Source organism: Ambystoma mexicanum, chromosome 2q (assembly GCF_040938575.1).
Source record: "Ambystoma mexicanum isolate Mex_15411 chromosome 2q, UKY_AmexF1_1, whole genome shotgun sequence".
NCBI classification, from domain to species: Eukaryota; Metazoa; Chordata; class Amphibia; order Caudata; family Ambystomatidae; genus Ambystoma; species Ambystoma mexicanum.
Genome location: NC_090924.1, coordinates 570687974 through 570710645, shown reverse-complemented (window position 1 = coordinate 570710645; position 22672 = coordinate 570687974). Strand labels below are relative to the sequence as shown.

Genomic DNA, 22672 nt, shown 5'->3' with positions numbered 1-22672 from the left:
GGAGGTGGAAGGCTACAACTAGATTGTATAATGACATAAAAGAAAAAGAAAAACTGCTAAAATGTTAGCCCCCATATTGGAAGTCAAGTCTTCTAGAATCACTTTTTACTGATCTTGGTGAGTCTAAACTAGGGATTGTCTAGGCATGGGCAGTAAGACAAGGTTCTCCTGAAGTTGATATTGGTCAACATGGGTGTACATGTCTAGCAAAGCAGGCACAGCATACCAAAGAAAATGTTACATTGAGAAAAAATTATCTTTGGCATTGTTATAGTTCATACACAACCCTCCATAGTTAATGACATGTCTTAGACTAACGCTACAAGGTGGCATATGCAGGGATGTCAGGATCTGATTGACTGTGCAACACAGGTGAAGTCCAGAACAACTGATTGATTGATTGATGCCCTTTTGGGAAACTCAAATCATATAGTAGTATTGCAAATGATGATCCTAATAAGATAGTGTTAGTGCAGCAAGATTGGAGTAGGGAAGTATACACAAGTGATATGATGCACAGTCAAAAGATGGAATGATTGTTGCCTGCTGTCTGATGATTGTTTTCTTATCTCTGATAAGTTCTACCCCCTGAGAAAATGTGAAGATCATAGCGACATGTTCGTGAAGGAGAGGAGGGTGGCTTTTCAGACGGTATTCGATCGACAGTCATCATGTATTCAGCATTGTGAAAGCCAAGCATGTTATTGTTTATAGGGATGGGTACAAAAATGCTGAATACATTCTTAATGATATGACCAGCAATATAACAGCACCAGTCTCTGTGATACAAGCTATTATTAGCACCTGTGCTACCCAAGTTGGTCTGTTTGGGCACTGCAGTACCATTGCAAACAATCCAACGATGGAAGTAAAGGAACTAGATGATTTTAAATCTACATTTATGACTTGTACAGGGAAGTTATATTTACAAGAGATATGGTAGAGGGAAATTAGTAACTTAGTGATGGCCGTCGATAGGTCCATATATACAGAGATTTTGGAGCATCCTATTGAGAACAGGATGATTCCCAAAGAAGAAACCCAATGCAATGGCCAGCCAAGTGCTGGGAATAGGGGCAATGCGAGAAGTCAATATCATTGTTATTGTGAAACAACTCTACTTCCTGACTTGCCCTGAGTAACTGCCTCCTGATCGGGCAGCCACCTTCCCTTAGCCTAGCATGGGGCACCGGCAGGTGTTGGCCGGCCCCCAACAAAGGCTCCTGACTGAGCCTTGGTCCCACATCGTGCCACCCGCAGTAGGAGCAGGAGCTCCCTACATCTGCAGTCTGCAGGAGAAGCTCTGTCACCCCTCCATTGACTAGAATCTAGCGAGGTAAGCCACTGGGCTTAATCCACAACCTATGCTAGCTTCCTGCCTTGTGCAACACTGACCGCCACAATACATTTCATAATTGCTCTCCTGCTGATATTGAAGTCGCTTCGATGTGCTAAACCCACAGTGCCATACTGCAGTGATTTTAATTATTGGCAACATTGAAAACCGCATGATTTTCCACCTTTAAGATGGCCGCCGCCTGGAAATTGTCATTATTGTGAAACAGCTCTACTTCCTGACTTGCCCTGAGTAACTGCCTCCTGATTGGGCAGCTACCTTTCCTTAGCCTATCGTGGGGCACCGGCAGGCATTAGCCGTCCCCCAACAAAGGCAACCAAGAAAGGCTCCTGTCTGAGCCTGACAGAGCTAGACGAGCGCCCTGCAGCAAGAACTCTGTCCCGTGTGTCCCCCGTCAACCAGTTGGCTGCACTCTTACCAGCTAAGTACTATATATGTTGGACCTAACGCTATCTCTTACTTATAAACATATATCCAGCGCCTCGTGTTGTCTTCAAGAGGCGCCGGCTATCTCCTTAGTGTAAACTGTCAGCGAAAGCTATGTCAACTGCATAACGCTATCTGCTGACTTGTAATTTGTATCGCATTGCTCCACAATGACACGCTGATTAGATTGCATTCCTGTAATGCATTGTGAAACCTCTCAGAAATATTGACTAACTACTGACTACATGCACTAGTAATACCGTTCTACTGCTGATAACTTTCATTGTTCTACTAGGCGCACTACTATTGCTGTCTCCTACTATCCTTCACCTATTGCCAGTGTCTACTGTGAGCTACCACCCTCTTTCGCTGGCCTTCCCTTGCCTTTCACTGTCCTAACCGACTGCGGTTCAAGCGGCCTATACCATCACGCCTTCTGCTCGTTTATATCTACGTGTTACAATGGTTAGTCATACCAGGGCTCATCCTGCATCCACTGACCTTTAGATCGCTGTAGGCAGCCTACACCTTATGACCAGTTGATGAATCTGCTAATTTACTATGCCGGAACTATGTTATTTAATGCCCCATATATTAAAGTGAGGGATTGACATTACCACCTCAAGCCGCTCGTACAATAACACGCTATTTGAGCTGTTATATGATTATAATTGATGACTTTGCCCTATTAAGTGCTGTAATTGTTACATATGCAATTCACACAATCTGTAACTGTTTTGTTTACATTAGTGAATCCCCCATAGTGAATAGGACGGACGCCTTTGCCATATCAAATGCTGTAACTGCTATTTATATACTTTTTGCAACTCGCAATTGTTTTGTTCATATTATCAAATCTCTTTTAGTGATCAGAACTGACGCTCTTGCTTTTTCAAGTATTGCAACTACTATTTATACATGTTGTGCAATTTGCATTTGCCTTGTTAACATTAGCGAAACCCTTACAGCGAATCTGACGTCTGCTGTTACACATAGCCCTAGAGCAATTAAAACCTTGACTCAAAGAACTACATTGAGCTAGACTCAATGATCTACACCATGGACTCACTTAACCGACACTGGTAATGTTGACAACAACCTACCACAACTCTAACAGCTCATACCGCTTATTAAGACTACTGTCTAACAAGTGCATTTCAGATAATTAGCCGTGATCCACCTGTGACTGCTCTGAATATAGCATTTTCGCCACCAAGTTTTATACTGCTGGTCACTGGCCTCTTTTAATCTTGTGTCTCCTCTTTGCCTTAGTGCTCAACCACCTTCAGCCAGAGATAACGCCTACCACCCTAAGTATGAACCCCTCCATGCAGATTAAACCCACAAAATGTCTTCCACCTTTAAAACAAAGTTCTCATGAGCATATGGTTAAATCAACCTTATTCCTACTTAACTTAATACCTAGACTCAGTAACTACCACACCAACCAAATCAGACCCTCTAACCACACATCTCACCCCACCCCTAGCCAAGGGATCAAGCTATTCGCTATTAAACCAACAGATAACCAACCGTATGGCAGTGACCTTAGAAACCAACAACTGGGCTCAAGGTTTACCAGAGATGCATTGTCAGCGGATACACACCATAAGAAAGTGTGTTTCCCCTCATGTCTAATAACTCTGCTTCATTTTCTCCAGGACCACAGCACCTCATAACTAATATAAATCTACTCTGAACCTAGACAAAGACTCTCCAAGCCCATCCCAGGCCATGACCCCTTTCATCAAAGGCGCTTTAATAAACGCCAGATCCATCATCGCACATGCAGCAGATATAGCCGATTTTATTAATAAAAGATAACTAGATTTCCTAGCGATCTCAGAGACTTGGCTCCATGATGCAGCAGGTACTTCCCTCCTCCTGGCCATTCCTGACTCCTACACCATTGTAAGAGCTGACAGAGAAACATCTAAAGGTGGCGGCGTTGCCTTCATTGTAAAGGCTAGCTAAGCGCTTAGAGTAACCACTGCCCCCTCAGTCAAGTCTTGTGAACTTTTCACAGTCAAATTAGCCACCTCCAAAACTAGTACCCTAACCATCCACCTAATATACAGACCTCCTGGCCCTATTGGGAACTTTGAGGAGGACATCATCACCATACTCTCAGACAACACCAAACCCACTTCACAAATCCTAGTGTTAGGCAATTTTAACTTAGGATTTTCAGACCCCAACTACTAGGCAGCTAAACTACTTGCGGACTCACAAACAGAACTAAACTTCACGCAAAGAATCCGCCAACCCACTCATGAGAAAGGAAGAACACTAGACTGGTTGGCCAACCACAATTGTGCCACTTCCATCACGTCCATTGAACCCCAGACGTGGACTGATCTTTCTCTCATTACCTTTACCACTTGCGCCAATCGGCCAGCTATCAAACCTGAAACCATTGTGCCACCCTTCCTCACTAGAAACAAACATAATATCACTGTGGATAAGTTGATGCCCATCCTGATCTCATCCTTGAATTCTACCAAATTGCAAGACAAGGAAGAACTGATAGACTTATTTAACAACACCATGACCCTTGCCTTAGAATCCATTGCCCCACTTAAACTGCGAAATAGCAAGCCTAAAGCTCACCATAACACTTGGTTTACCCCTCAGTTGAAAGCCCTCAGGTTAGAAAAAAGTAAAATGGAAGCTAAATGGAAGAATCACCTTTCAAAAGAAAACAGAGACAAATTAATTGAAATATCCGCGTACTACAAAGCCGAGATCATCAGGACTACACAAGAAACTTACAACAAAAGGATTCATAATGCCAGTTCCAGTACAAAGGAACTATTTTCAATACTGAGGGAACTAGAATCACCCATAGTCCCTGACAACTCCCACCCAAAAAACAAATAAGGCATCAGCCTCTAGGTAATGCTGAATTTGTATGTATGCCACTTTATCAATTATTTTACGTAAAAATGATACAGTTGTTATGGGCCTGTAATTGGTTGGAATAGTGGGGTCTAGTGTAGCTTTCTTTAGAAGGGTAGAATACAAGCGTCTTTAAGGTTTGTAGGTACCAGGCAAGTCCTAAAAGAGGCATTTATTAATTTTGTGATAAATGGGGCAAGGCCTCTGGCTGCCTCTTTAATTATTTGTGCCAGACATAAGTCACCTTGGCATCTCAAAGGTTTCAGGGAGGCAATGATTTTTTCGACCTCTGAGGTGGTAACTTGGGCAAATATTAATTCTTGGAGCATATTCAAGGCTGGGTTTTTTTGTGGTTTCTGGGCAATCTCTGAACTACCAAGGTTAAGCCAATTAGTTGCTATTTTGTTTTGTAGTGTGGCAATTTTATTGGTGAGAGCATTTTCAATGTCTGTGTAATCTCCTAGGGTTTAGACACTCGGGCTTTAGACCTCTCCACGGAACGGAAACTTCTTTAATCGATCTGAAAATGCAAATAGATCAATTGAAAGATATTAGACAATGTGCACTATTCTTCTTGTTTGACCTCTCATCCGCCTTTGATCTGGTGGACCATAACATACTCTGCGAACACTTGTCATCAGTGACAAACTTTTCACAGGACACTGCAGACTGGATCAAATCCTTTCTAAGTAAGAGATAGATTATAGTCTTTTTGCCCTCCGCCGCTGCGGACCCAGTCCCCATTACATGTCGAGTGCTGCAAGGTTCATGCGTCTCTCCAACTATATACAATGTATTTACTAAGCCTCCATTTGACAAACTGGGTCATTTGGGTGTCATCTACATGAATTACGCAGATGACACCCAGATACTCATACCTCTTTCTGGAAAGTATGACCTGGACCTTGCCTTACTAAACAAAATAGACCTCATCATTCAGGCATGGATGGCAACCCATAGCCTCTGTCTGAATGATGAGAAGACCGAAATCCTAATCCCAGGTGCCCCTACCAACATGAACACAAAGATACCCATTATTTGTCCTTTAACGTAGATGGTAACATCATTAAAACTGCCAAGGAAACTAAAACTGTAGGCCTCTACCTAGATTCCACCTTGAACCTCAGAAAACAAGTCAAGGTGACGGCCTCTGCCACTGCCTACACATGTAAGCTCATACATGGCTGTAAACCTTACCTTTCCACTAACAGCTGCATCATACTAGTGAGAGCTTAAATCTTGTCAAAACTTGATTACTTCAAAACTCTTTATGCAGGAGCAAATAAACAAGTACTGAACAAACTGCAAATCTTACAAAATAATGCTCCCAGAACAGCCTTGAGCATCCCACGGAGAGATCACATCTCTGAAACTAGGAGGAACCACAAATGGCTTTCCATTATGGACAGGATCTACTGCAAATTAGTTTCCATTAAGCATAAATGCTTCAATAATGCTGCACCACAGTACTTAAAAGATAAAATCACTATGAAAACCTCATCTAGTCCGACGAGGTCAGTCAATGCCTTCTGCATATCGGTTCCTCGCTTCAACCAGAAAAGAGCTGGCGGCAATAGCTTCCCTGTTGAAGCAGCCCAAGCTTGGAATGCTCTCCCCCTTTATGTGCACACTGACCAGTCCTTCCAAAGCTTTAGGTCTAACACCAAAAAATGGCTATCCATGAATGAACAACCTACCCGGTCGACTAGAGTACTATAATCCATCCATCTCGCCTCCCTCTTGAAAGTGCACTTAAGCCTGACATCAGCACAGCCTTACTGTATCTGCCCTGCTGATTTTGTTGTATTGCCTTTGTTAACCTGACTTTGCCTTAACCCTCATTTGCGTGTGTATGTTCATACCTTTATGTACTCTTTTGTTTTGCCCCTATTATTCTGTATGTTCGTACCGTGATTCTAAGCTGTATTGTAATGCACCCCAATAAAACAAACAAAACAAATACTACACAAGTGTGAAAGACAAAGGGTTTGGTATAATGTTAGGTACGCCACCAAAGACTGATGTAGTATTGTCATTTGTACCTTGTTTGAGAAGGACCCTCATCTAAGATACAAATAAGCTAAGGGTCTTGCAGGCAGAAAATTGTTACCTAGGGATAAACAGATCAATTGTAGTTATACTAATATATTTAAAGTGAGGTTAGGGCCACTAATATTTGGTCGGAAGTGGTACACATCACAAACGATTTGTATGAGACAGCTCCTGAAGACAAGCCCTTGGAGGGAAGTACAACAGAAAATCTTTGCTAATAAAAAGGTGATTCATGTGGTTGAAACACAGAAAAGGTGGTCTTTCAGGGATACATAATGATATCGTTGATGAAGAACAGAAAGAGGACAAACATGATGTTAGACAATTTCATCATATTCACAATAAGAAACAATAGTTTATTTAAAGGACTATTATTGATCCAGCGTAGTGTATCAAACCTGACTATAGTGGAATTGTTTAAGTCTCTTCTAGTATTTAATGAGGCCTATCACCACATTGAAAATATCAGTTACTTGTCTAAACCAAATTGTCAGATTTAATTGTTCTGCAAAGACAGGCTAAGCACCACTTGGGAGTGATAATGGCTGCCTTGCCACAAGAAGACGTAGTATGTGATGACCCTGATTGGCATGCTTTTGTATGAGATTACGAAATAAATTGTAGCAGGTTAACTCACCCCCTCCATATTCAAGGGTGTTAATACTTTTAAAAAACAACTGTAAGGAGGCAGTATGGAAGACCAAGTGATGGGCTTATAACTTGGATTTCTTCAGAGGCCTGCTCAGATGCAACTCAATTAGAGTGTGAGTCAAGAGAGCTTCTTACTTCAAATGTTTTTGGGAGATGGTACAACACTGTCTGTTTTAAAGGTGCATGTCAGAACAGAACAGTTTCAGTATCAGACTAGTTTGGGGGATATGTTATCTCTTCGAAAAGAAACCCACAATCTTAAAGCTGCAGATTTTGACTATCAGCTGGAATCCATGCCAGTTATGTTTGGTATTTAGGGGGTAGAAGACGAAGCATGTTTTTTTCCCAATTAGTTATGACCCATTCAAGTAAATATTTAAATAATGCTTTGAGACTGGTTGCCTGCTGTAATGAACTTGGTTTACATAGTTGTAATGGCAGAACTAAGGGAGCTACTCCGGCTTCCCTAAAGTTCAGGTCAGATATGTATCATATTTCTTGATTATATAATGTTGTGCTCGCCCATCTAGTGTTTGTTGGATGATTTTGTCATTATCCAGGTTTTTGAAGGTGACCTTTAAGAAATAGAAATGGAAAAATTATTTGCTGGTAAAATATGGGTGTATAAAAGTAGGTACTTAAATACAATTAGAACATGAACATCGTTATGGACATCCTCTCATCCAATTAGAATGCTTAGAGTGCAGTCAATAACTACTGGCATCGACTGCATTCTGAACATTTGTTTTTCAGAAGCACACGGTGAAACAACAAAGCAATTTGCAGGCGAGATTTTGTTTCAACAAGAAACGTCCTCTCTGGGAGGACTTTTTTTTGCTGCAACATGGTAATTAACACACGAAAGAGAAAACACATTGGCAAATTCTTACAATTTCTTATTGAGAAACAATTTACTTTTACATAACACCTCATGCATGATCATGTTAAACCTATTCCTGTTCAACCAAGTTGCAAGTAAAAAAAAAAAAAAGCTTAACTTGGGGAAATTTACTAACTCAGTTTGTCTATTTACTTTTTTCACTCTTAAAGCACCATTTTTGTTTTTTGGCACAACATCTCCAGGATATGTATTGCTGCTATCAGCATTTGCTAATAGCATTATAACCTCAGGAGTGTTCATTATCGATTGGGATAATGACCCTTCCCCAACTTATGGCAATGAGCTTCACCTCGTGCTGTTAGGGAGAATTATCTTATAAGGCTAATTTCCCAAACCTAGTGAGTCCCCCAGCAGCTTTGCTGGATTTTTTTTTTTTTCTCCTGCTAAGAGTGAGACTCTTTTCCTCCCACTCTTAGGCATGATTTGAGGTATGTCTTTGACTCTTTGAGTGCTTATGGGCTATGGGGTTTCTTTCTGCTCCATAGGGTATCATCTATTTTGTATGTGTGTGTTACACATCACCCTCAGTGCAGTAACACAGGGGTGTCATAGTGACCCCCAAACAGACTCCATACCCTGGGACTGACTAGTGTCTCCCAGGGCATGTAAAGTCACCATTAACCTTACTAGTCCTAAATTGTGAACAGAACCAGTACAAACCATCATATCGTGGTAGTACTGGAAGGGGTTAATTTTATTGCCCCTGGGTCTGTTTTCAAGGGGGCACTGTCCAATCCCCCGTTGTCGAGTTTTTGGCTGGTGGCAGTGATTACCACGCAAAATATTCCACCTGAATATTTCCTAAGGGATTTTCCCATTGATTTTAAACGCACCACTTTTTGGTGCAATGTTAAAGATACCGCCAGTTTATTTATTTAATATTAAATTCACGGTTGGGTCTTTTTGCCAGAACTCTTTTCTAAAATGGCGTTCGTGTCCGTCTCTGTAACTCTGACCAAGGTCGAGCCCTTTGTTCCACTTTTTGGCGGGCTTCTCCACAGAAGCCCTGCAAATGGTGCCACTCTGTCTGGGTTCCACAGGAGGGGTGGAGGGGGCAATTGGCACCCTGGACTGCGCTGCCTCGGCAACCCAAGTCGCACTCTACTCTGATTGGCCCAGTGGTAAGCCGCCCAGCTCACCACTTAGCATGTGTGATTGACAGCAAGGCTGATGAATGGGGGGTTTTCTGCATAAAAGCAGGGCCTTTGGGACTGGAACTTCAGAAGTCGCCACAGGACCTAAGAATCCAAAGAGGGAAGAAGCTGAGCCATCTACAACGACGACACCACCGGTGGAGCCCTGCTGCAACGACCTCACCACTTTCCCGAGGACAAGAGAAGATCTTCTGCTGGACGAGTCTTCTTCCTCTGAGCTGGTGGGACCAACCAGTTTGCCCTTTTCACCTTCCAAAGACGTCTCTTGGTCGAGTCACCCGTGCCAAGCACCCCGGCGGCCGGATAGCCAAGCTTCACCACTTTGACCGTGAATATTATTGACAAACTCTGTGGCTGGTTTCATCCCTGTGCAGTGCAACGACACCACGTTTCCTCCTCTACGAGATCCTCTCTTCCCCTGGTCGAAACAATGAACTGCAACCACTGCCAGGAACAACTGCCACCGCTGAAGCTTCCTCTCTGTTTAAGGTAGGGGTCCTCCTGGCCTCCCTTCCTTTGGTTTGCCCAAGGTGACCCTTAAATCCTTGGCTTGCCAACTGGGTTGGCCCCAGACCTTCTAACTGTACCTTCTTGAATCGCCCCAACCTCTTTTGAACATTCTGCAAAGACTTTTAGTGCATTTTAAACCGTGTGATCATGGGCACATTTCACTTTGCTCCCTTCAAAGTGGGCCTGGCCTATGAACTTTGGCTCTACAATCTATACTGCCTTTATTCCCTTGCTGGGAACTCCTAAAAGTGTTGGGACCTGTTTTTTTCTATGTTCTGCCTTTTTCTCTCCCTTTAAATGAACTGTTGGAGTGCCATCAGGTTATGCGCTCACATCTGTTTAACAAATCGTGGTGTTTTAATTCTGACTTGTCTAATAGTCATTAAGGCAGGTGTGTATACTTTACCTGTGTTTTAACTTTCTTTTTATTTAGAGTGCTAGTATATTGCCTAAAGTGTGCTTTAAATAAATAATTATATACTTTTTATACAAAGCTCTGGTCAGTGTTTGTTTGCTCTACTGTGTTTTTAGCCCTATTGTATATACTCTATATACTGCCCTACCCTTCTTGAGAGAAGCCTGACTGCTCAGCCACAGCTACCAGGTAAATCTGGGTGGTGCAGACTGCTACCAATTGGGTTTACTGCTTACTCCTGTAGTCTTAATCTTTTTGCAGTGTTCTCTAAGTGAACTGCACAGGATTCTGCCTAACACGTGCTATAGCCTGGTGGTGCGTCATTATCCCACAATAACAGCCCCTCCCTTATTCTATAAGGCAATAACACTTGGTATGATAAGGAATGTTGAATAGCAAAACGGAAACATGTGGAGGTAGCTAAAAGTGGAGCTGGAAAGCAAACAGAGGATTTAAGGATTATAAGCGTATGATAGAAGAAGCTGGGGAAACAAGCAAAATGGACAGTCCCTAAACAAGCAATTGAGATAGGGGATATTGAGAGATTCTTGCAATGAATCCCAGTGTGCGAATTATAGGATTTGGGAAACTAGTGGCCTGCATGAAAGAGGAGTATTGGTTTACACATTTTCCAAATATCTACAATAAGAATACTAATCGAACTATAACAGGAAGAAATTCTGTTAAAACCCTAAATTCAAGAGCAAGAGGATTCGATTTGTAGTTAGGATGTGGTATGGTCAATAAAACACTGGTTTTATAACAGGGATTCTGGTTAAAAGTGAATAAATTATCTGGATACTATTTGTTCTAAACTTGTTAAATGGGATTAATGCTGGTTCGGACATTCTGAGTAGTTGACATGACACACAACTAGTACCTGTCTTTAAAAAAAAGTCTCAGGTAAACTATGAACCGAAATCCTTATTCCAAAGATGAAAAGGAAAACAGAGTACAAATAAGGGAGCAATGTATACAAAATGCAGAATGCAACCTGACAAAGGGAGCCTGAGATTCAGAGTGATGGCGATATGTACTATGGAGCGAATATAGACTCAAACTCACTTAAGGAAAATTATTTAAAGAAGAAATCCCGTTTTCTTTGCTAATTGAGCGGAGGCTGGAAACATATCTTGCTAATAATGCTTGCCAAACTGCTAGGATGTCTTCTACATGAAGGTGTTAAGATTAGCAATCCCCGTTGAGACATAATTTGCATCTTTCAAATTTAATCAATGGGATTAACAGGTTACATGTAGACTATTATGGACAAAACATATAGTCATGTCACTGAAAATAATACATTGTTTCTGAAACATGAGTACAGCAATAGTTGTCTTCCATTAAGGCAGAATGTGAAATGGCTGCTGTTTTGTGTTGGATTTTTAAGACCCTACATCAAATAATCCTAAAATAAAGACAAATGGTATACACAAACTCTGTATTCGATTTCATTCAGAGATATCCATATTTACACGTTATGTTTACATTTCAATGCTGCTCATTTAAAAACATCTTTAGAGTTGCTTTAACCAGAGTTGCTTTATGTGTTTGATCAAAAGCACTTCACACTGCAACATATCCTTCCCCAGAGAAGTCAATCTGTGCATACGTTGTTTGATTACAAATAAAAGAGCAGTTATTTAGAAAAAAAGTCCAGTACACAGCCCAGTTTCTAGAGTAAATATGATGAAACCTGCGGACTTTAACGTTAGTAATTGTTTAACTTGTTGTTAGTACTGTTTAACTTGTAATTATCAGGAAAACTAAACAGATGTCACATTTCAACAATGGTTGCTCTTTATGAAACAACAGACACTCAGCTGTCATTTGGATCCCTTGGTTCCTTATCAACAGTGAATATGTAAATTGTGTTGATTAGAACAGGAGAATTCCGAATGATATCTTGCTGGGAGTTTCATGAGCCATGCTGAGAGCCTCTGTACACATAAAGCAAATGATGCCATGCACTATGTTGCATAGATGATAAATATGCACAGATATGTCCTATTTCTTAGCACTATTATTGAAGTTGATGATGGTAATTTTGTTTGTGGTGCCTATTGTATTTGAACTTTTTAAATTCTTTGTGAGCCCTTTGGTGTTATCATAACTGACATTATTTTTATTGCATTGTGTGTGTGTGTGTGTGTGTGTGGGTGTGTGTGTATTAGCCATGCATTGTTCAGTGTACCTAGATGGGTCAGCTCAAGTGCAGATGTGATGAATTGCTTAAGTATGTAGTCCACACACCAGCCTTACCTGAAAACACATAAAATGATCATGGCCGCAGTGAGGGAAATGAGGGAGAGGCTGTGTCCAACTGTATATCCGGTCTTTATTGTGCCAAAGAAGGTAGTCTGTTAAAGATAATGAAGTAGGGAAATGCATTAAACACCATTGAACTGGAAGGATGCATGCACATTAGAGATTGCAATTCAACATTATTCATACTGTATAAGAAAGTATATACTTATTTTAACTTTTTCTCGCTTTAATCACAAATGATATTGCCTTTTGGTGTTTGTAGTCAAGCAATTGTTTCTAATAGGCAACTCAACAGTAGATCAAGGGCCTGATTTACAGCAGGTTTTGAAGAGGAGGCACATCATTTAAAAAGTACTGGACGTGATAACCCCGAACCACAAAAAGATTGCAAGGTAATGCTTTTTCCCCAAGTTGTTTCAAACCTGGTCCAAAACTGTCCAGCAATTTTGGTTGTGCGGTCGAGCAAACATTGCCCTTTTTGTCAATGGGAAAATGAATAGAGACTAAGCTGCAAGTGCCTTTTTTTGCTTTCTTGATAATTTTTTATATATTTCAAAGAATCTTTCTCAAACTCTCCAGTCAGCGGGGCACATTTCTCGCTAAGTGTTCACCAGTGAGTTTAACAAACGTTTATTCAATGCTTGGCTCAAAAACTGGGCCGCATTAAAAAATAATTCCCAATCATTTGTAGATTTACAACATCATAGTGCATCTTAAATGTTTCTTATTCCTTATCATTTGAAATGGGGTTTCAATCAATGGCCCCTTCAGGCTTTAAACAGTGGGCAGCACAGGAGGAAATGAGGTAAAGTTTGGTCTTGCATGATACAGTGGTACCATTTTGCAGATGTGTTTGAATTCCAGTTAGATGTGAATCCTCGTACAGGTAGGATCCCCATGCATAGTTTGATAAACGGTGTCCTATCCTTTGCATTCAATCTGTTCAGGTCATTTTCAAAGCCGAGGGAAACTTTCACTTTTAGGTAATTACTAATTATAGAACCGCCCTCATAAATGCACAGACTTTCACATTTTGCCCACACTCCATATGTGTGTTTTAGGATATTTGTGGCCGATGGTCTGTAACAGCATGGATTAAACCATAACGCAGAAAGATTCAGCGGATGGAATATATTTTCAACACACTTAAACCAAGGGATTGAGACAATTATCAAGTACATGGATTTATGTTATATCTCTAGCTGATGCAACTGATCTTTTATCGTCAATAGATAGAGACCTGGTATTTATTCACTTTATTTCTATTTTAATTGAAATCTGCTGTGTGGAATAATGAATGCACACCATGTTAAAACCTGTTACATTTAACAATTACCATTTAACAAAGCAAGTAAAAATATTTGAAGTTATCAAGATCAATTGCTGGGTAAATTACCTATGCAATTCTTTTTTAATAGGAAGTCTCCGTACCTGGAAATAGATATTTCTTATGGAAATCAGAAATCATTTCTGTGCACAGAAATAATTTAAGAAACTCCAGTTCCCTGCATTGCAGGAAAAGCAGAGTCAATTATGTCTAAACAAAGTGTGGTAACACGTGGAATGGTGCTAAATAGACTGTTAAGCACTTTCAAATCCTATTCATGAAGTGTGCAGACATCATGAAGCAAGACACAGACATCAGATTCAAAGTTCAAAATAAAAGGGTTTATTCAGTCAAATGTGAGGATGGTATAAGGTCTAACTTGCCCTATGTCAAGGTGGGATTTCCCTTCCTGAACAAAACTAAGGAAAGTCTGAGTCAGAAAGTTCAACTTAAAAGTCTGTCTGTGTCCAAAACCTATTCTTGCCCTCACAACTAAAGCTAAACAATGTGTATGGATGTCAATAACAATATAAATGGTGATCAATGTAAAATTCTGAGCTTCTTCCAGGTCTTAGCTTCCTTTTCAGCTGCCCTTCCCCAAGTTCAAGAAAGTTAAATAAACATTTCAAGATTATCTTTCTTAAGTTCAAGGCAACACAGTTCCACACAATTCTCCCCAAAGTTTAAGAATCACAGTTCAGAATAAAAGGGTCTTGAGGCTTTGTCCTCAAGAGAGCTTTTGCAGTTCATCAAGTTTCTGGGTTCCCTTCCCCAAGACTTCAACATAGCAATGGGTATTTGTTCCAGTCTTTCAAAGTTCAACACTACTCTAGGTCAACCTTACCCTCCTTCTGGATTGCCTTGCCAGTTCACTTACACTGCTTCGCCTTGGTTTGTTTCACCATGTCTTTGGTTTTCACAAGTTAGGGCTCACTCATCTAGGCATCATTTTCAGAGCACACGGTCCACCCATCAGAGGTCGCACAACCAGGAATCCTTCACCAGTTCACTTACAGTGCTTCTCCTTGGTTTAACAAACACCCCCATTTGATTAGCAATGGAGTACTAATATATAATATGAAATTGTTTGTACCCAAGACATAAAATGAGCAGCGATACAATGGTTCTAAGTGCTGGTGAAGTAACACATTAGTGAGATGAGTCAGGCCTTGCAGATTCTTTAAAATTCCACTAGACCTGCAGATTGAGTAACTTAGTTTACCAACTTGACCTAAATGAAATGTGTTTGACCCATAGCAACAGATGATGACAAACGTAAATGTGCTTTATGTAACATGGTGTATGTTACTACAACCCCACTTCGTTTGGCACACTGGTGCCTCCCAGAGGCCAGTCATGCATATGGGAACTTTTATTTGACATTTTCTGCAAACAAAGTAAATGTTAAATAAAATTTCAAACATCCCCTGCAAATGTCAATTGCCCTTGACTATGCAAGTAGGTGAAAAGACTTTGCAAACCCTGTAGAAGTGTCTGTAAAATATAAAAGGTTAGCTACATGAAGGGACACATGTAAATAGATATGATCAAAAGTCTCTAAAAACAGTTTGGCCAGCACTCTCCCCATGCTAATATATAATGCAATCATTATCAGAGCAAAGCGTGCTGTGGAGGCTAATTACAGTGTATGGTAGTGCAGTAGATCTTTAGATGTACAGTCTGGATGGAAGCATTGATCACTACTTTTTGTAAATATCTGCTTAGCTTTGAGTATTATTTATGTAAGAGGAAAGAAAGACTAAGCACAGTGGATGGCATAACAGGCAGAGAACCCAGCAAACTACGTAGAATATTGTAGTTTGAGATCATCCAAATTTCAGGGTAGCTTGTATAAAGAAACAGGGTGATAAGCATGTAAAGAAGTATGGGATCAGCTCATGGGTTGACCACCAGTTGCAATATCTATACAAACAACAGTTTACATAACTAGGTTTGCCATCAAAAACAGTTTTTTTGTGTGATCATGTATATTTTCAAAAGTGTTCACTCGTCAATATGATGATGCATCTTCCCCAACCAAATGAAATATAGTTGACACTAGGAGATTTAGATACATTAACCTAAACTTTACTTTAAAATATGGAGACAATAAGGTGTTTACAGTAGCAATACTCATATTATGCATACGTACCACCTTGCATTTTAGAATTAGATTTGTATGGCTGTCTTTTAACACCGAATAGAGTTAACACATACTGGTCTTTGTCAGGCAGGATATAGTTAGCTTAATAAAAGTATCACCCTGATTACTTCTGGTTTGCAGTTACTTAAAAAGGAAATACAACTTCCTGCCTAGCTCTCCCATATAGTGCTTTGGCACTTAAGAGTTAAGCAGAGGATTAGTGTTGCATTCTCTCTCCATTAGCCCCTTTGAACTTGCTGTGAACAGAGAAAAGGATAGTGGAGAGAGCCATGAATGTAAGAAAGTAATACAGGGTGAGCTGTGCTTTCATTGAACAGCGTAAATTAAATAGCTAGCTTTGCTACACACATGCTAATTTAATTAGCAAATAGACAACATTGCGTAGCAAACTGCTATGCAATACTGATTATTTTATGCCTTGCAGGCACCTACAGATTTAAATAGGGGTACCTGATTTGAATACTTAAATGAGCTGTACTCTAAATAGTTCATTCATTTTTATTAGTGAAATAAACCATGCAAAATGTTTTTGTTTTTTTGCCTTTCCTTATTAGTTTCTACTTGCAAGACGTTTTTCAATGGCATTCCCTTTTATCTGGGGCTGGGAATAATCTGCCATTTACATAATTCAATATTTTAAATTTAGAAAAAAAACAGTGTCATAAAACAGGCTGTATCTGGCACAGAGGTTGTGAGTGAAATTGTTGGATGCTGAAACCATTATACTAAAGTTGCCTATGCACATAAAAAATGACATCAAATAAATATGTCACCTGGATCTGTGATATCTTCGTCAGAGAACGTAGACTCTGAATATACACCCTCCCCTGACTCCTCACCTTCGTCTTCCTTCCAAAAACCCTTCTTTTCTTTTCTTCTTGATCGCTCCTTTTTTTTTGTGTAGGTAAGGAGGGCCCTGGAGGAAAGCCACCGACCAGGGGCCCCCCCGGGAACGCTGAGAAGGGGAAAAAGCCCTAAGGCACAAATAACCTCTGAGCAATCACTGTGTATCTCGGGAGATATGGAAAACAGGACACTCTTGGAGATGATGTCAGACCGGAAGCGTGGATCCGAAGGAAGTTAGTGTAGAACCCCCGGAGGGGGGTGCAGTCCAGGCAGAGTGTGGATCAGAACAAAGGGAACCAAGTAGAGGATATGGAACAAGGAGAAGAAGGCAGTCCAATACGCAGGCCGGGATCTGGTATACGAGTATGCAAAACAGCAGAAAGAATCCAAATGGGTAAGAAGATGGCAATCCAATATTCAGGCCAGGATCTGGTACACGGGAGAGCCAGGCATGAGGAATACAAACAGGTAGGGGAAGAAAACAAGAATAGGGAGAGAACTAGTAGAATACAGGAAGGCAGAAAATCGGAACAAGAGGAAAAAATGGGAAGAAGGGAGGGCTAGCAAAGACAGGAGGGAGAGCGAAGGGGGGCAGAAAAAGGGTTAAGAAGCAGAAACGAAAAGGAAACTAGATGAAACAAATGGAGATAGGCAGAAGGGAAGGCTGGGATCCGATTGGGGTCCGGGACCCCAAGCAACAAGGAACGGGCGAGAGCAGGAAAGGCAAAAGCTATACAGCACTAGCGGATGAAACCGGAAGCATTGCGACGCATCTGCAACCCGGAAGGAGCAGGCTTTAAGCTCCGGGTCGCGTTGGCGTGCAACCACTAGAACGGAACTGAAGGAGGGCGTGACGGGAATGGCAGCCGTCTGCGATGGGAGTTAGCGTCCGCGCCGCCAGCGGCTCCACAAGCGCTACCTGCTTAGCGGCATGACAGTATGCCCCCTCCTACAGTTCCCTCCCCCCGGTTTACCCGGACGAAAAAATGGAACTTGCGCAGCACGAAGGGGGCTGTAATATGTGTGATGGGTTCCCAGGTGTTCTCCGAGGAGGGGTAGCCTTTCCACTTTACCAAATATTCCAATCTGCCTCTGCAATACCTGGAGTCACAAATTTGAGCTACCTCATATTCTTCCTGAGTGGAAACCCGAGGCAAAGAGACCCGCTCAGCTCGACGTGCCCAGGTGTCTACATGAAAGGTCTTAAGCTGTGAGGCATGAAAGACAAGATGAACCCTATTGAGGCTGGTTCGAAGTTTTAGACGAAAAGCTACAGGGTTGATCGTCTGTACTATCTTGTATGACCCTAAGAACTTAGGGGACAGCTTGGAAGGATGGGCCCATTGAGGTAAGTATCTAGTAGAAAGCATCACACTAGATCCCACATCCCACCCAGGGACAGGTTGGCGGTGTTTATTGGCTTGAAACCTGTAACGCTCCTGAGTCGACCTAAGACCTTCCCCTGCCTTCTTGTGTATTTCTCTAAGGAGAGTGAGTGAGGAATCTACAGATGGCAAGTTGGTAGAAAGGCCAGAGACAGGAAGAATAGATCGAGGATGGTAACCATAGGTACCGAAAAAAGGACTAAACCCAAGAGCTGAGTGTACAGAATTATTATAGGAGAATTCTGCTAAAGACAATAACGAATACCAGTTGTCCTGCTGGGAGTTAGTAAAGCACCTCAGGTACTGTTCAAGTGTTCCGTTAAGGCGTTCGGTTTGTCCGTTGGATTGCGGGTGAAATCCAGATGTGAGGGCTCTTTCGATACCCAGCCTCTCACAGAGGGCCTTCCAGAAGCTGGAAGTGTATTGACTCCCTCTGTCTGAGATTATCTTTGTGGGCATTCCGTGCAACCTGAAGATATCCTGGAGAAACACTTCCACCATTCTGGCTGCTGTTGGGACCCCGGGCAAAGGGGAGAAGTGAGCCATCTTGGTAAATGAATCCACTACCACCATTATACACGTGCATCCCTGAGATGGAGGTAGATCCACAATGAAGTCGGTTGAAATAGAGCTCCAGGGGCCATCAGGTACAGCGCAGGGTTCAAGCAATCCAATCGGTCGTTGACGAGAAGATTTGCTTCGAAGACAGACAATACAAGACCGAACTTACCGATCTACATCCTCTCTCATCCTTGGCCAGTAAAAGTGTCTTTGAAGGTACTCAAGAGTGCCTGTTCCGCCTCGATGACCTGCAATTTTTGAATCATGGCACCAGGTCAAAGCCATCTTGCGAAAGGCAGGTGTGGGTAAGTAGAGTCTACCCTTTACCAAGTAGAGACCGTCTCTAATTTCGTATGTAAGGTCCTTTGGATGTTTATCAACCTCAAAGCGACCTCCCGAATCCTCCTTGACTTGTCTGAGAAATGTAGAAACCACTCCGATGCTCTTGGTTCGGGGAAACATCCGTTCAGGGGGCATCTCTGACTCTGGCAAATAATCACAACGACGGGAAAGGGAGTCTGCCACTACATTCAATTTACCCTGAATGTATGTGATGTGGAAGTCAAATTGGGTGAAGAAGTGGGCCAATCGAGCCTGTCGGGTGTTGTAACACTCGAATTGGCTCAGGACCTGCAGGTTCTTATGGTCGGTCTGAATGGTAAACGGAAACCTGCCTCCCTGAAGAAGATGACGCCATTCCACACAAGCAGATTTCATGGCTAGCAACTCCCATTCGATGACTGAATAGTTCCTTTGGCTGACGTTTAGGGTTTTCGAGAAATATGCGACTGGATGTTAAACTCCCTGGACTTCTTGTAGGAGGACAGCTCCAATGGCGGCTGCTGAGGCGTCGGTTTCTAAGATAAAGGGCAGATTTTGATCTGGCTGTTGTAAAATGGGTGCTGAACAAAATGCTTCTTTGAGGTCTCCAAAACTGTCTTCGGCCTCCATAACCATTTGAACGGTTCCGAAGACTTCTTGAGTAGTGAAGTAATGGGTATAATCTTTTGAGAAAAGTTTGTATGAACCTCCGATAAATGTTAGCCAAACCCAAGAACTTTTGGATTTCTTTGACCGAAGTGGGTGATGGCCAATCTAGTATGGAGACACCTTGTGGGGATCCATAGAGATTCCTTGATTTTACATAATATACCCTAAGTAGGGGATGGACGAGGCAGAGAACACACATTTGGCAAGCTTGACCGACAGGTGATTGTTTCTAAGTCTTCGGAAGACCTCCTTGACATGCACTTCGTGTTCTTCAGGATTGTTTGAGTATACCAGGTTGTCATCGAGATACACTAAAGTGGTTTGGCATAACAGATCAGAAAACAGTCTTTCCATAAAACGTTGGAATACTGAGGGGGTGTTAACCAATCCGAATGGCATAACTTTGTACTCAAAGAGTCCGAATGGAGTCTGGAAGGCAGTCTTCCATTCGTCTCCGTTCTGCACGCGGAGAAGGTGGTAAACATTCCTTAAATCGAGTTTGGTGAATATCGTGGATCCATGAACTGTTTGTAGAATCTCAGTGATCAAAGGCATAGGATAACGATCCTTCACTGTTACTTTATTTAAGCCTCGATAGTCTATACATGGCCTTAGTTCTATGGATTCCTTCTTGGAAATGAAAAACAGGGAGGTCCCTGCGGGGGACTTTGAAGGTCTAATGAGCCCATTTGCCATATTGCTGTCCAAATATTCTCTGAGGAATTTTTTCTCCTCCAAAGACAGCGAAAACATCCTACAAAATGGCACCAGCGCTCCCGGAGTAAGGTCAATGCAGAAATCCTCGGGTCGATGGGGAGGCAGTTCCACGGGTTTCTTCTCAGTAACTACCTCAGTAAACTCCTTAAGGTAATGGGGCAGACAATGTACAGTCTTTGTCTCACAGCTGTCCGTTGTCTTAATGGTTTCGAATCTGGGCTCAGGTAAACACTCTGACTTACAAAAAGAGGATTGCAAATTCAGCAGGTTCTTTGTCCAGTCGATATTGGGGTTTTGCTTGCGTAGCCAGCATATTCCCAAAATGATGGGGAAGTGAGCAGCTCTGATGATGTCAAAAGTGATTCTTTCAGAGTGTTGTTATATCGACAAGGTGAGTTCTTCGGTCGTGTGGGTGATCATGCCAGAGCTCAATGATTCGCCATCCACCCCTTCTACCTTCTGATCTTCTTGCTTGGCGATTCTTTTGACCCCCTTTTGTTCTGCCCAGGTGGGTATCTATGAAATTGCCAGCCGCCCCACAATCAAGTAGAGCTAAGGTTGTTACTTCAGTAGACTCTAATTTGAGAGTAACTGTGAGCACCATCAAACGTGAGTCCTCAGAAGTCTCCGATGATGACACTGAAAGAGGAGCATAAGGACTTGGACCAGCCCCTCGGTAGTGAGTCCCAACACTTTCCGAGGGCGAGCGTTTCCCGACCTTCTGGGTGGTACATCCGGGCAATCCCTTAGCATATGTGTGGATGCTCCGCAGTACATGCACAGGCAGCCCTCCCTGCGCCTTTTACGTTCCTCCGGTGTGAGTGGGGCTCGAGTTGTGCCAATTTGCATTGGTTCTTCCTTGGAGGTTCGTGGGAAGGGTACTGACGTGGACGGGTGAGTGTCCAAGAGAGGGGGTACGTTTAACTTGGTTCTTTTCTTTTCCATGCATCTTTCTGTCATTCTGAAGTCGATTCGGAGAATAGCAGTCAGGAGCTCAGCAAAGGATACGGGTCTTTCAATCCGAGCTAGTTCATCTTTTAGGTCTTCCCTTAAACCTCGCCGAAAAATGGCATACTGTGCCTGCTCCTGCCAACCTGCTTCAGCTGCCACCTGTTTAAAGGCTGTTATGTATGTCAGAAGATCCCAACTTCCTTGTCGAATATCAAGAAGATCTTCTGATGCCAAAAAAGTGCTTTCGGTACACAGAAAGGTTTGCTGCATCAAGGTTTTGAAAGCGTTGTAGTCCTGCAATACGGTGTCAGGCTAGTTCACCAGTGGGGTGGCCCATGCCAGGGCGTTACCGGTCATATGGGTGATCATAAACCCCACCTTGGCGTGGTCGGATGCAAAGGTCTGGGGGCAAAATGAGAAGTGTAAATTGCAGGCGTCCAGGAACTCTTTGACCCTTTTTGGAGAGCCATCAAACATGCCCGACACTAGGGGAAGCGGTGGAAGATCAGTTGAGGGTCGGTCCCTCTGAGTCATGCATTGCTGTAGGGTGGCATTAGCTGCCTTTAGATTCTGCATTTCCAAATTCAGACTTTGTACAGCAGCTACAAGTTCTTGTACTTGCTACGGGGTGGCCATCTTAATCTCTTTCTGGCGTCGCAAACTGTCATCTGGATCTGTGATATCTTCGTCAGAGAACGTAGACTCCGAATCTCCACCCTCCCCTGACTCCTCACCTTCGTCTTCCTTCCAAGAACCCTTCTTTTCTTTTCTTCTTGATCGCTCCTTTTTTTTATGTATGTAAGGATAGCCACGGAAGGAAGCCACCGTGCCACCAAACAGGTGACCAGGGGCCCCCCCCCAGGAACGCCGAGAAGGGGAAAAAGCCCTACGGCACAAAAAAACCCTGAGCAATCACTGTGTATCTCGAGAGATATGGAAACCAGGACACTCTTGGAGATGATGTCAGACCGGAAGCGTGGATCTGAAGGAAGTTAGTGTAGAACCCCCGGAGGGGGGTGCAGAAGGGAACCAGGTAGAGGATATGGAACAAGGAGAAGAAGGCAGTCCAATACGCAGGCTGGGATCTGGTACACAAGGA

The 22672-nt window shown here is 42.4% G+C and overlaps 1 protein-coding gene across 1 annotated transcript in view; it reads right to left on the bottom strand.

Annotated features, from left to right (window-relative positions):
* VIPR1 (vasoactive intestinal peptide receptor 1) overlaps window positions 1–22672 on the bottom strand; it is a 1305930-nt gene that overhangs the window by 469216 nt on the left and 814042 nt on the right. Inside the window, exon 5 of the mRNA XM_069647715.1 lies at window positions 12627–12724. Within this exon, the coding sequence (XP_069503816.1) occupies window positions 12627–12724 (98 nt within the window). The remainder of the gene's footprint in view (window positions 1–12626; window positions 12725–22672) is intronic.